Genomic DNA, 15,784 nt, shown 5'->3' on the forward strand with positions numbered 1-15,784 from the left:
CGAAATTTCCGGGTTTGCAGTGAGTCAGCAACGGGAACACTTTTGCCAAATATACGATGTTTATTGATTAGAAATTGCAAATAAATTAAGTTTATTGATTACAATCCCACAAGAGCAAGCAAACACACATCAAAACAAGAACAAGTGGTAACGACGTTAGATCTAGTTTGTCAATCCCACAATCCCCGCGTTACCGTTATCGCACAACAAACTTTTCCTTAACAATGAAAATCGCTTACCGTTGACAAATGAGCGGGGAGCCAACGCTCCGGCAAAGCGGCAAAGGAACAAAGCCAAGCGACCCGTACGTAATCCTCTGGCAGACTTCGGGGGGTTGGGGAATCTGCCACTCTCATAGGCACGTCTGACGTGGGTGGCCACTCCTCGCCCCCACGAAAACGATCCAACCGAACTCGTGAGACCCCCCACGCCCCAAAGGGTATGAGATTCCCCTCCAGTTGAGGCTCCCAGGGGTTAAAGTGGAATGTTTATTTAAGTTATCTCTTGAGATTCCCTCCTAACTATGGAACCCAAGCACGTACTATGTTGCAAAACAAGTTATCTCATGAGTTTCCCTCCTAACTATGGAACCCAAGGTGAAAAACAATGTCACAGAGGCAATCATACATCACAAAGGCATAATGTGCTAATGTTAAGGCATCACATAATGTTTTCTCCCTTCACCTCAGTAGGGCAAAAGTGCCCTGACCCACTGAAGAGCCGTTGATGTCCTTTCCTTCATTTTATCAGGCGAGAGCTGATCGGGTGATTTACTTTACTGTGTCAAAGGGCATGGAGTGAAGTCTGCCTAAACTATGGTTACATGTTTTACTAGAATGAATGTTTTAGACTAATGCAAACAATTATATGTTGTGAGCGAGAAAGGTAACTATTCCCTTCACTTCTTAAAATGTTATATTTAGCACGTGAACCTTACCATTTTGAAAATCATTTCAGATTTCATTCGATCGCTGCCAGTCCAGGATTGGACGTCTATCACTGTCAATGCCACGGAAACAACAAATAATTAAGCAAGCCATTTAAAATCTGGACGTGGTGGTGGTGGGGGGGGGGGGGGAGAACAAATCAAACTAACTGCCGGTTGTTTGGGTCAGAAGAAGGCTGTAATTATGTCAGCACCATGTTAGCGTTGAGGCTAATTACATCCTTGAGCGCATTCATCATGACAACAGGCATTCATTAGTGATACCAGTTGCTGACATGTTAACCGGGCCGCCCGCCCGCCTGCCTGCCAGGAAAAACAAATTGAGCGAAACCCACGTTAAAAAAGGTCAAGATATTCAAATAAAGTTGATTTGTTTATTTTTATTGATAGCAGCTGTGGTAAGGGTGAGAGAATGACATTATACAATGCTAATAAAAGTCCGTTTTCATAAGGATTTAAAACCGTTTTGGACAAAATGAAACTATGTGAAGGTTCTCTAAACTGCATATTTATAGTATTCATATAGTACATGCATTATAATATGTATAGACATTAGAGCTGCCATGATTAAATCGATGATCAAATAAATTGAAATTTGATTTGTTTGAGATTGTTGACCTGAAAATAATTTTGAAACTATTTTCAGATGTAAACTGCTGGCCAAAAGTATTGGCACACCGAAAAAATGCTCCATTTCTCCAAGAAAATGATTGCAATTACAAACGCTTTGGTAGTAATATCTTATTTTGCTTGCTATGAAAAAAAAAAAACCAAAAGAGAATGGAAAAAACATTAAATCATTATCATTTTAGACAAAACTTAAAAAATGAGCCGGACAAAAGTATTGGTAGCAGTCCAGTGCCAGAGGCAGCAAAGCAACCCCAAAACATCAGGGAACCTCCGCTATCTTTGACTGTGAGGACTGTGTTCTTTTCTTTGAAGGCCTCGTTTTTTTCCTGTAAACTCTATGTTGATGCCTTTTCCCAAAAAGCTCTACTTTTATCTCATCTGACCAGAGAACATTCTTCCAAAACGTTTTTTGGCTTCCTCAGGTAAGTTTTGGCAAACTCCAGCCCGGCTTTTTTACGTCTCTGGGTCAGAAGTGGGGTCTTCCTGGGTAGAGTCCCCTTTCATTCAGACGCTGACCAATAGTACAAGTTGACACTGTTGAACGTTCGGACTGCAGGACAGCTTGAACTTGTTTGGATATTAGTCGAGATTCTTTATCCACCATCTGCAGTCTTTTGTTGAAATCTCTCGTCAATTTTTCTTTTCCGTCCACATCTAGGGAGGTTAGCCACAGTGCCGTGGGCTTTAAACTTATTGATGACACTGCGCACGGTAGACACCGGAACATTCAGGTCTTTGAAGATGGACTCGTAGCTTTGAGATTGCCCACGCTTCCTCACATGTTTGCTTCTCCAGTCCTCAGACAGTTCTTTGGTCTTCATCCTTTTCTCCATGCTCAATGTGGTACACACAAGGACACAGGACAGAGGTTGAGTCACTGTCAATCCATTTTAACTGGCTGCAAGTGTGGTTTAGTTATTGCCACCACCTGTTATGTGTCACAGGTAAGTAATAGTTGCTGTTAAATACACAAATTAGAGAAGCATCACATGATTCTTCAAAGGGTGCCAATACTTTTGTCAGGCCCATTTTTGGAGTTTTGCGTAAAATGATAATAATTTTTTTCCCCATTCTCTATTGTGTTTTTTCATTGCAAGCAAAATAAACGAAGTTATTACAACCAAAGCATTTGTAATTGCAAACATTTTATGGGAGAAATTGAGCATTATCTGACAGAATTGCAGAGGTGCCAATAATTTTGGCCAGCACTGTATGTAGAATGAAGAATATTGTAGTCATGTACGAAGAGCATTTTGAATAGAAAATGTTAGAATGGTTCCAACTACGCATTCGTTTCCATGGTAACCGCTCATAGTTACTTCCTGTATTGGCGTATGGAGCGCAGGGGCACATTTGAGCCAAGTACAGCCACCTGTTGAGATGTGCGAGGGAACGTTGAGCTGTGTGCGTCCATGAATGAACGTGAGTATTTTTCCTTCTTTCTGGAGGGTTCCGGCGATAGGTTGGAGTGGCTACATGCACGGCCTTTCGTAGCTTTGCCGTCACAAAGACGGGCAGTCATGGCTCCAAGTTGGTAAGCGTTATTTACATCATATTCATGTTGCACATTTATGTCGTGAGGTGACGTGTTCATTTAGCATCTTTGGGATGTGTTGTCCGATTGAGTATAAAGTGCTTAGTTGCCGCCATGTTTTGTGGCCAAATTGACCGCTTGTGTGCACGGCGTACTTCCGGGTTGTGCGTGCCCGCCCCCACCTTTGTGTTCTTTGCAATTCATTTGTGTATTGTTGATTATTTTGCAGTCAATTTGCATTGTTTTACATTGGCAATGATATGCTGTTAGCCCTAAACCCTAACCCGAAGTTCAGAAATTTTGACATTAGGTTTAATCTCGAGTTAGCGGGGGTTTAACTAGTCGGTGAAGTTGATTTTAACAAATTTCCATGCAGTTTGTCAGTTATTTGTTAGTTTCAGGGCTCCGGAGCGGCTAAGCTACCGCGAGTCTTATGATGGTTGAAATCAACTGTTTTACTAATTAAAAACCTCACTAACTCGAAGATTAAACTTTATGTGAAAACGTCTGACCTTTCCCTTTAAATTCAACCACTGTAAAGTCAATAACATGTCGGGTTGGGCATCGTTTGAAATTGAACGATTCCGGTTCCGATTCCACGTTTCGATTCCGGTTCCGAACGGTTCTCCTTTAAGAGGCAGGGTCAAAAGAAAAAATGCAGGGTAAAAAAAAGTTGCACAGTTTATATTAAAGTCTTAAGTTTTCGATGATTTTTTTACATTAAATGAACTTCTCACAGGGTTCATTTTAACTTGTATATAAATATCAGTCTTTGAACTACAGCAATTTTTTTCCACTCGGCATCAGGGCGCATTGAAACAAGGAATCGAAATTTTAAAAATTGAACGATTCCGGGAGCATCGGAGTGTTAGAACCGGTTCCCATCGATGCTCGATACCCAACCCTAATTACAAGCGATGACATTTTTCTGTTGTCGTTCTTATGTTGAGGCAGCTAGGGGAGAAAAATTGGTAAAAAGAAACCGATTATCAACATGCCCCCCACTCCCTGATTTACGGGTCACTTAATGTTGATTTTCAGGGCATGTCTGGGTCACTTCCTTTGCATTTTGGGATGTTCCAGGGTCAATTTGAGCAAATTTTAGATAATTTCCGAATGATTTGAGGGCATTTACGGGCCACTTACGGTTCAGTGGTCACTTTCTGTTGGTTTTGGTTTGTTTTCTGATGATTTTCAAAACAAAATAATACCACCCAATGGAGATGAGCTTTTTTTGGCAGGTTGGGTTGGGTGAATAATTTACAAGAAAGATATTTCCTGGCAGCCCTAATAGACGGTACATACCGTTTTTGTATATTTATGAGATTTTATCACAATAATAATAATACATCATAGTTTTGTCTGTATTCTGTATTTGATTTGGTCCTTTTGTTCTCAAAATGATAGGTTTTCCCTCTTTTATTTTGTAGCATGATTTGAGTCAAAAACATTGAATAAGATAAACATGACATGTTTACGGCATTTTGTCCACACCTCACAGCCACTTTTTGAGGACAGCGAGGGCGGAGTTGAAGGTGAAGCCAGCCGAGTGGGTGCCACGGCGGGCCAGCAGCAGGGTGCCGGCCTCCGCTCCGTGGCCGGCCGCCAGCAGCCCAGCGGCCGCCGCCTCCATGTCGGCGTCCTGGCGGGCCAGCAGGTGGGCGCGCAGCGGCGGGTAGGCGGCCGACGAAGCGCAGCCCACCAGGAGGCCGGCGTCCAGCAGCAGTGAGAGCAGTTCGTCGTCGCACGACCGCGCCGTCTCCTGCAAAGGAACAAAAGGAATGGTCAAAAGAGGCAACTCAGCAGTCTCAAAATACTCCAGACCAGACGCGTCTTTAGGGCTGCTGCCACTAACTCAATTCTGCCATTGACAACGCTAGTGTATTTCATTCATTAATTCGCTGACACCCTCCAATTTCAAATGGATTGAACGTCTACTATTGATAAACTAATGGCAGAAGCGTGAAAAGACCCAAATAAAATGGCCTCGGGGTGGCGGCCATGTTGGTAGGGGCAACATTCCCATCAAAGTCAATGCTTTGACATTAATATGAAGTCATAACTAGCTTAAATCCATTTGTATAAGATTATTTTTTTTTCAATGTCAAAGCATCTGCTTTGTTCTCAGTGACTGCCATTGACGGCGCTAGACGTCTAATCCATTTGAAGCGAAAGGGGTTGGCATCGAATGACCATCCAACTTCAAATGGCTCGGACGGTTATTGTGACAAATGTCCGGAGCAAGAAAAAAAAACCTTACTAAGATGGCTTTAGGGCTGCCATGTTGGTAGGAGCAACATTCCAATCAAAGTCAATGCATTGACATTCAAATGAAGTCATAATTTGCCCAAAAACAAATTTTTAAAAGATTTTTTTGATGGATGTCAACGCATCTGCTTTTTACTCAGTGACTGCCATTGATGAAAGTAGAGATCCAATCCATTTGAAGTGGGAGGGTTGGGAGGATTTTGCCATGTGGCATTTTTTTGCCATGTGGCAAAATATATTTTGCCATGGCAAAATCCATTTTACCACATGGCAAAAAAAATGTCACATGGCAAATTCTAATTTGTCACATGGCAAAAACATGCCACATGGCAAAATCCATTTTACCACATGGCAAAAAAATGCCACATGGCAAATTCTAGTTTGTCACATGGCAAAAAAATGCCACATGGCAAAAAACAAATGCCACGTGGCAAAATCAATTTTGCCACATGACAAAAAAAAAAATGCCACATGGCAAAATCCACTTTGCCACATTGCAAAAAAATGCCACATGGCAATATGCATTTTACCACATGACAAAAAATGCTACATGGTAAAAGGCATTTTGCCACATGACAACAAAATGCCACATGGCAAAATCCATTTTATCACATGGCAAAAAAATGCCAAATGGCAAATTCTAGTTTGTCACATGGCAAAAAAATGCCACATGGCAAAAAACAAATGCCACGTGGCAAAATCAATTTTGCCACATGACGAAAAAAATGCCACATGGCTAAAACAAAAAAAATACCACATGGTAAAATCCACTTTGCCACATTGCAAAAAAATGCCACATGGCAATATGCATTTTACCACATGACAAAAAATGCTACATGGTAAAAGGCATTTTGCCACATGACAACAAAATGCCACATGGCAAAATTCATTTTGCTACATGACAAAAAAATGCCACATGGAAAAATCCATTTGCCACATGGCAAAATCTATTTTGCCACATGGCCCAAAAAAATGCCAGATGGCAAAATGCATTTTGCCAAATGACAAAAATAAATGTCACATGGCAAAACAAAAAAACGCCACATGGCAAAATCCACTTTGCCACATTGCAAAAATATGCCACATGGCAAAATGCATTTTACCACATGACAAACAAACGCCACAAGGAAAAATCAATTTTGCCACATGGCAAAAAAAACAACAACCCCGCATGGCAAAATCCATTTTGCCACATGGCAAATACAGCTTTTGGTTCTCGGCCCTGCTGATCAATTTCAAGCGGAAGGGTTGGCAGCGAATGACCCTCCCTTTTCAAATGGATTGGACGTCTACTAGTGAAGAACTCAATTCCTGGCAGAAGCATGAAAAAAAACCATTTCATTGCCTTTACTAACATGGCTTTCCGACGGCCATGTTGGTAGGGGTTATTAAGTCAATGAACTGACGTTAACATGAATTCATAACCAGTTTGGACACATTTTTGAAAGATTATTTGATCAATGTCAAAGCATCTGCTTTTTACTCCATGACTACCATTGACGGCGTTAGACGTCCAATCTATATCAAGTGGGATGGTTAGCACCCAATGAACGAACATTCACCCGCCGCCACGAGTTAAGGCCCAATTGTTCATGAGCAGGCAGGAAAACGAGTGCAGGGAGTGCCGGCGAGTCGACACGGACACCGCATGTATAATTGAGCGGGCCCGAAATACCTCGACGGGGACGCCGGCGCCGAACTTAAAGGCGAAAACGCGTCCGATGACGAGCAGGTGAGAGGCCTCGGGGGTTGGGTCGCACGGGGCGGGCTCGGCCGCTCCCGACCGACCTCGACGGCGAGCAGCCGAGCGGAAGAGGCCACGAAAACAATCGTTTGTGCCTGCCTGAACACGTGTTTGCGGATTTGCTACAAGTGGCCGCGCAAGCGCCGGCTTAGGAAAAACACGCTGGCGCGCGTCCGTCCCACCGGGGGGGACGTAGACTAGAATTCACAACACGGCTCACTGTTTTATTCACACGCCGTTGAGAACGGAGAGGCCGACCCTGACGTGAATAGTAAACACGGAGCCGCCGGGGATCTTCACGCCTCGGCTGCCGGTGACGGCGGGTGATAGACGAGCGAACCAGGGTTGCTTTAAAAGAGCCACAAGAAATTTGGACCGCGATTAATCGCGTTCTAGATTATAATGAATTCAAAATTGGCACACTTCTATTCTAAATGTGCTGCCGTAATCATGAAATAATATATACAAACTCATTGGCTGCCATTGACGGCGATAGACGTCCAATCCATTCGAAATGGGAGGGCTAGTAGTGATCATTCGATGTCTGAATTGACTCAATTTATGTGAATTTTTTTCTCCTGAATATTTTGCGACAAATGTATTCAGGCCGCAGAATTTTTGCAAGGCTTTTTTTTTGCCGACAATTTTTTTTGCAAATGAATTTTTGAGATGGAATTTTTGCAACACAACTTTTTGTAGCAGAATTTTTTTTTTTTTGGGGTGGGGGGCATTGAATCTTTGCTATTAATTTTTTGCGAATACATTTTTTTCGCCATTTTTTTTTGTGTGACTGAATTTGTGCAGCAAGATTTTTTGTACCCGCAATTTTTTTTTTCCGACTGAATATTTAATTTTTTGCGACTACATTCTTTTTGTGCCTGATTTTTTTTTTTTTTTTTTTTTTTGGGGGCAACTGAATCTTTGCAATTATTTTTTGCAAATACATTTTTTTTGCAAATTTTTATTTGCGACTGAAATTTTACAACAAGATATTTTTGGTACCTACAAATTTTTGGAATATTTAATTTTTTGCGACAATCTTTTTTGTGCCTAACTTTTTTTTTGCGACTGAATCTTGCAATTAAGTTTGTGTGATTTAAAAAAAAAATTTTTTTTTAACAACTGAATTTTGCAACTAATTTTTTGCGAATGCATTCGTTTTTGCCTAATTATAATTTTTTTTTTTGACAGAATTTTTGTAAAAGTTTTTGTGACTGAACTTTTTTTTTGTCATTGAATTTTCGCAACAACATTTTTTTGGGAGCAAATTCTTTTATCGAATGAATTTTTGCACTTTTTTTTGCGACTACATTCTTTTATGCTTAATTTTTTTTTTTTTGGGCGACTGAATATTATTAGTATTAATTTTTTTTTTTTTTGCAAAAAACAAATTTCCCAAATCTTTTTGAGCCATTCAAAAATATTTTCTTTAGTTTTGATTTTTTTTTCTTGTATATATATATTTTTACATTAGTAAATGAATAAATCTTTTGAAAAAGTAAAGATACTCCATTTCAATTTGTAAAATTATTATTTATTTATATTCTGATTATGGAATAAAATATTTATTTATATAATAAAAATGATTTAACAAAAATACAAGTGTTCTCTTGTCTAGTTTGTAATGTATTGATTCATTAATAAAAAAAAAAAAAGAAAATATTTTCTAATTTCTGTAGTCCTTGATAAAGACAGACTGATTCATCTGGTATTGAATCAAAATGAGAAAAATCTGCCTAAGTAGTTCCATAATATCATCTATTTTGTATATTGCCGAGAGTAATTTAAATGTAAATGATATTTATACATGAGCAGATGAGTCCACTAATCACAAAATAATCAGTGATCAGTCGATGAAAATAATGGTTGGTGCCGCCCTATCACTAAAACATGAAAACCGCTTCTTCTCAGGCTATTCCAGTTTGCTGCGTGCATGCGCGAGGGAAAAGATGGAAGATTTGAAGCCTGAAGACGGTGAGATTGACAGGCCAAGTGGAAATAGATGTGACAGAGCTGCGTGGAAATGGAGACCGGGGAAGGAGGGGAGCCGGGGGGGCGCCGATATCAGAGGAGAGCCTGAAATTTCTACCGTCCTTTGTACGACATGACGGCCTGTCACTTTTTTTTTTCTTCCCAAGGCTCAGCGATGGGGAGCGACTTCCAAACCGACAAGCAGACTTTGGCATGCGATTGAGCCGTGAAAGGTCGGTCCCGATTGGCTTGTGATCATAGGCGGCACGTTGCGCTGTAATGTAAAGTGTTTGGTCAAAAATCAGAGCCACAGGATTTTCTCCCATTTAAAATGAATGGAAAATTTGGACTTGCATAGCCGTCAATAGCGTGGATGTGCATGGGCTGCAAAAATGCCATATACCCAGAAAAAAAATGCCACATACCAAAAAACGCCACATGTAAAAATACGTTTTGCCACATGGCAAAAAACGCCTAATGGCAAAATCCAATTTGCCACGTCAAAAAATGCCACATGGCAAAATCAATTTTGCCATATGTCATAAAAATGCCACATGGCAAAATCCATTTTGCCACATATCAAAAAAATGCAACAAGGCAAAATCCACTTTGCTACATGGCAAAAAAAGTGCAACATGGCAAAATCAATTTTGCCACATGGCAAAAAAAATACCACATGGCAAATGCCACTTTTGGTTCTCGGCCATACTGGAAAAAAAAGAACCCAAATGTCAAAAAATATTTTGTCACATGGCAAAACGGATTTTGCCAAATGGCAAACAATTGCCACATGGTCACAAAAAAAAAAATGCAACATGGCAAATTTTGCCACATGGCAAATGCCACTTTTTGGTTTTCGGCCATGCTGGGGGAAAAATGCCAAATGTCAAATTCCATTTTGCCTCATGGCAAAACAAATGCCACATGGCAAAATCAATTTTGCCAGGCATAAAAATGCCACAGGGCAAAATCAGTTTCGCCACATGGCAAAAAAAATCCCACATGGCAAAATCCATTTTGCCACATGGCAAAAAAAATCCAAATGGCAAAATTCATTTTGCCACATGGCAAAATCCATTTTGCCAAATGGCAAAAAAATGCCATATGGCAAAATCCATTTTCCCCATGGCAAATGCCACTTTTGGTTCTTGTTGAATAAAAAAAGCCAAATGTCGAAATACATTTTGCCACGTGGCAAAATCCATTTTTCCACATGGCAAAAAAATGCCACATGGCAAAATCCATTTTGCCACGTGGTTGGTTCTCGGCCATGCTGGGGAAAAAAAATGCCAAATGTCAAATTCCATTTTGCCTCAGGGCAAAACAAATTCCACATGGCAAAATCCATTTTGCCACATGGCAAAAAAAATCCAAATGGCAAAATTCATTTTGCCACATGGCAAAATCCATTTTGCCAAATGGCAAAAAAATGCCACATGGCAAAATCCATTTTCCCCATGGCAAATGCCACTTTTGGTTCTTGTTGAATAAAAAAAGCCAAATGTCGAAATACATTTTGCCATGTGGCAAAATCCATTTTTCCACATGGCAAAAAAATGCCACATGGCAAAATCCATTTTGCCTCATGGCAAAAAAATACCACATGGGAAAATCCATTTTGCCACATGTCAAAAAAATGCCACATGGCAAAATCCATTTTGCCACGTGGTTGGTTCTCGGCCATGCTGGGGAAAAAAAATGCCAAATGTCAAATTCAATTTTGCCTCAGGGCAAAACAAATTCCACATGGCAAAATCAATTTTGCCAGGCAAAAAAATGCCACAGGGCAAAATCAGTTTCACCACAAGGCAAAAAAAATGCTACATGGCAAAATCCATTTTCCCACATTGCAAAACCCATTTTGCCGCATGGCAAATGCCACTTTTGGTTCTTGCTAGAAAAAAAAAGCCAAATGTCGAAATACATTTTGCCATGTGGCAAAATCTATTTTTCCACATGGCAAAAAAAAATGCAACATGGCAAAATACATTTTGCCTCGTGGCAAATGCCATTTTTGGTTCTCGGCCATGCTGGGAAAAAAATGCCAAATGTCAAATTCCATTTTGCCTCAGGGCAAAAAAATGCTTGCCAGGCAAAAAAATGCCACGGGGCATATTCAGTTTTGCCACATGGCAAAAAAAAAAGCCACACGGCAAAACCCATTTTGCCACATGGCAAATGCCACTTTTGCTTCTTGCTGAAAAAAAAAGCCATGTGGCAAAATAAATTTTGCCAAATGGCAAAAGAAATGCCTCATGGCAAAAAAATACCACATGGCAAAATCCATTTAGCCACATACCAAATACCATTTTGTTCTCGGCCCTACTGCAAAATTGTTTTGAATGAAAAAAACCTATATCGAGTGGACGCTTATTTTCGTTAATGGCTGCTAATTTATAAAATTACAACATTAAAGTCATTACAACGTTAGAAAGGCTGTTGATGCGTTTCACTTTTGCTGCCATTGACAATAATAGACGCCCAATCCATTTGGACTGGGAGCGCTACCAACGATTAAATGACTAAATTTTCCCATTAGGAAAGAGTGTGTTGGCACAAGCTAATTATAGGATGGAGTCTATTCTATTGGAGGCAAGCAAAGGATGTATTGTGACGGGACTGTGGAAGCGTCTACCTGAGCGGCATTCACGCACTTGACACCGATGCTTTAGTTTAGTGTGTTAGATAAGCAGCTCATCAGCATAACCTCAGCGGGCCACTCGCCTCTTTCCTCATCTGATAAACGAGCACTCCAGCTTCCTTTTGTGCACCCGTCTGATAAAAGCAAGGTGAAAGATTGCCCTTCAAGGTGCCGATCGGTGCATCTTATCCGAAGGACAATCATTTTAATGATCGCTGGTCGACGTTCAAACCATTTGAAGTGAGAGGGGTGGCAGCCAGCCCAATGCTTTTTGATATACGTTTGTTAAATTGAAATACAAGCGGTTAAAATGATAAAAAGACGGCAGGTGTATGCATTATCCATCCGGCGGTAATTCCAATCCGGCTCTTCCGCCGGGAGACGGACGCCGACGAGAAACGAGAGGCGGCGGAACGCCAAACGAGCGTGTGAAATATTGACCGGCGAGCGCGGGCGGGCGGCACTTAGCGCCGAAACCAGGCGGCGAACACAACCTGAGCTTGTGTGTCAGCGCGCGTGACAGCCGAGAGGTAATAACAAAAGCGAGGGAAGGTTGTTGACATCTCGTGCGGCCGGTTTGATGTTTCTCTCGCTCCACCTGCGCCGGATACAAGCAGGGACAGAAAATACTCGGCCCGAGCCCAAATGAGGAGGAGTTTAAAAAAAAAAACTAGCATGCTTTTACAGACTGAAGGATGTCCTCTACTGTGTAACTTGTAACCTACAGGCAACAATAAGTCCACAGTGCAATCTACTAGCTAACTCAAAAGCGACAGGCAACAAGTACGCAATGAATTAAACAGCCCTGACAAACACCCACACATCCAAAAAAAAAAAAAAAAAAACAGGCTCCGAGAATCGATAGATACAAGCCCCTGCTACACAGCTACGAAAAAGTATCTGAACCTTTGAAATGGTCAAAATCACACAGATGAAAAAGACTGCTTAAACTAAAACCACCCAAACATTCACAGGTTTTCATATTTTAATGAGGATAGTATGCAAACAATGACAGTAGTGGGAAAAATAAGTAAGTGAACCATCACATTTAATATTTGGTGGCCTCCCCTTTGGCAGCAATAACTTCAACCAGACGCTTCCTGTAGCTGCAGATCAGTTTGGCACATCGATCAGGACTAATCTTGGCCCATTATTTTCCACAAAACTGCTGTAGTTCAGTCAGATTCGTGGGATGTCTGGCATGAATCGCTGTCTTTAGATCATGCCACAGCATCTCAATGAGGTTCAAGTCTGGACTTTAACTTGGCCACTCCAGAACGTGTATTTTGTTCTTCTGAAGTTGATTTACTTCTGTGTTTTAGATCATTGTCTTGTTGCAGCATCCATCCTCTTTTTAGCTTCAACTGTCTGACAGACGGCCTCAGGTTTTCCTGCAAATCTTTTGAATTCATTCTTCCATTAATGATTGCAAGTTGTCCAGGCCCTGAGACAGAAAAACAGCCCCAAATCATGATGCTCCTCCACCATGCGTCACGGTGGGGATGATGTGTTGATGTTGGTAAGCTGTTCCATTTTTCCTCCACACATGACGTTGTGTGTTACTCCCAAACAATCCAACTTTGGTTTCATCAGTAATGTCTGTGGAGTGTCCAAATGCCTTTTTGCGAACATTAACCGAGCAATCATGTTTTTTTTTTTTAGACTGCAGTGGCTTCCCCCGTGGAGTCCTCCCATGAACACCATTCTTGGCCGTAGTTGATGTGTGCAGAGCTATTGGACTGTGCCAGTAATTTCTGTAAGTCTTTAGCTTACACTCCAGGGTTCTTTTTGACCTCTCTGACTATTCTGCGCTGAACTCTTGGCGTCATCTTTGGTGGACGGCCATTCCTTGGGAGAGAAGCAACAGTGCCAAACTCTCTCCATTTGTAGACAACTTCTCTGACTGTCGATTGATGAACATCCATGGTTTTGTATGCTTTCCCAGCTTTATACAAATCAACAATCCTTGATCACAGGTCTTCAGACAGCTCTTTTGACTGAGCTATGATCAGATAATGCTTCTCATCAAGACATTTCTTACCAGGTGTGTGTTTTATCGTGGGCAGGGCAGCTTCAAACCACTCATCAGTGATTGAGCACACACCTGACTTAAATTTTTTTTCCCTAAAAAATGGTTTCAATTGCTTTTTAAATCCCCTTAGGCTTGCATGCTATCTTCATTAAAATATGAAAACCTTTAAATGTTTGGTGGTTTTAGCCAAAGCAGACACTGTATTTTCATCGGTGTGATTTTGACAAAGATCAGACCACATTTGATGGTGAATTTTTGCAGAAATGTGAGAAATTCCAAAAGGTTCAGATTCTTTTTCATACCACTGTATCAAGTTTCAAGACGATTGGTTGATGAATGATAGAGTAGGACTTCATAGTTAGCATACACAAGAACAACAAGTTCTAGAAAAATCCAGAAACTTCCTAAAATAATCAGAGAATGTAAAAAATTTATAAACAGATAGTCCCTAGATTATGAACAAATGGCAGCCAATAGAATTACAAGAAAATGCCCTAAAAAAAAGTGCCATTTACAGCCGTAGTGAAATCTGTCGTTATGGTGTTCAGCGCTACTCACCGCGGTCATGGCATTGACTTGGTCCAGCGTCAGATGTAGAAGCTCGGCGTCGCCGCTCTCCGCCATCAGTTTAAGCGCGGGCTGCTGGAAGTCGGGGCACAGCAGCTCGGCCACGCTCCGGACGCACTGTTGGAAAGACCAGTAGGTTGTATGTGTTCTGCTTTAACTCTACAAGTCCCAGTGATTACGTTTCAGTGGAAGTTTCAGAGGTGACAGTTTATTTGAACGATCAAGTATCAGCAGGGGCAGATCTAGAAAAATATTGATGGCGGGGTGGAAGGGGGCAGGATTTTTATAAGGGTGGTAAATATTTCTTGACGATATGATACATCATGGATTTTTTGGACAATGGTACGATATTCTGCAATGATTCGAGGGCCTTCGATCGACTGAATACAAAATTATGAAGATATTTCAACACAATCCGTTCCAAATTACCTAAATCGATAAAAAAATTGCAATCAGCTTTGATGTGTAGGGCAATTTTGTTGATGAAACATCAGATTGTTTGATTTCGCAGCAGAATGGTGAAAATATCTTTCATTGCCCCTACCAACATGGCCGCCCTGTGGCGACATTCCCAACAAAGTCAATGAACTGACATGAAAATGAAGTCATTACAAGCTTATTTCTCAACTGAGTTCTAAAAGATTATTTTATCAATATCAAAGCATCTGCTACACTGCCGGCCAAAAGTATTGGCAACCCTGCAATTCTGTCAGATAATGCTCAATTTCTCCCAGAAAATGATTACAATAACAAATGCTTTGGTAGCAATATCTTGATTTATTTTGTTTGAAATGAAAAAAAAACACGAGAGAATGAAAAAAATTAAATCATTATCATTTTACACAAAACTCCCAAAAAATGGGCCGGACAAAAGTATATACCCTACCCACCGACGTCACAAAATCACGTGACCCGCCATCTTGGCCGTCTGTCTGTGGCTATATTACCATTAGTGTCAATGGAACGAGCAAATTAAAATGCATTTTATGGAAGACCCAGTGCTTTCCGACGCCGTAAACTCACTGGATGTTTTACACAAAAGGCGTTATGTGGAAAAGCTTCGTTTTATACAGTCGCCGGATCCATATTTGATGCCTAAATCGCTATTTTTCGACACGTTCTCTTCGCCGTCTCTGCCTGACATCTGCTATCCAGATATCTATCACTACCTAATCCACACAAAGTCGGCATATTCTCACGAAAGTTTAAAAAACTTTAAGAGCTTGGAGGCTTATAAATACTTTGTTGCTGGTTGGGTGAAAGAAGTCCTCGTCCGCGAAAATTCGGCAGGAATCCATCTTGTGCTCGGGAAGGTGAGTTACGACATTTTCAATTCAAAATCTTTTATTCTCGCTAACATCCACTGTCAAGTCTAATTTATTTCATGTCGTTTGTCAATGCAGTTAGGGGTTTTTATGTTTATATGGTTTAGCGATAGTACTAACTACATA

General features: G+C 40.8%; 1 protein-coding gene across 1 annotated transcript in view; it reads right to left on the bottom strand.

The window, feature by feature from the left end:
• Positions 1 to 1,079: 1,079 nt before the first annotated feature.
• Positions 1,080 to 15,784, bottom strand: part of nbas (NBAS subunit of NRZ tethering complex) — a 173,348-nt gene continuing 158,643 nt past the window's right edge. The window contains exons 50-51 of the mRNA XM_057822401.1: positions 14,325 to 14,450; positions 1,080 to 4,872 (exon numbers count right to left, since the gene is read on the bottom strand). Of these exons, the coding sequence (XP_057678384.1) occupies positions 4,606 to 4,872; positions 14,325 to 14,450 (393 nt within the window). The 3' untranslated portion in view covers positions 1,080 to 4,605. The remainder of the gene's footprint in view (positions 4,873 to 14,324; positions 14,451 to 15,784) is intronic.

Source organism: Corythoichthys intestinalis, chromosome 19, assembly GCF_030265065.1.
Source record: "Corythoichthys intestinalis isolate RoL2023-P3 chromosome 19, ASM3026506v1, whole genome shotgun sequence".
Lineage (NCBI taxonomy): Eukaryota > Metazoa > Chordata > Actinopteri > Syngnathiformes > Syngnathidae > Corythoichthys > Corythoichthys intestinalis.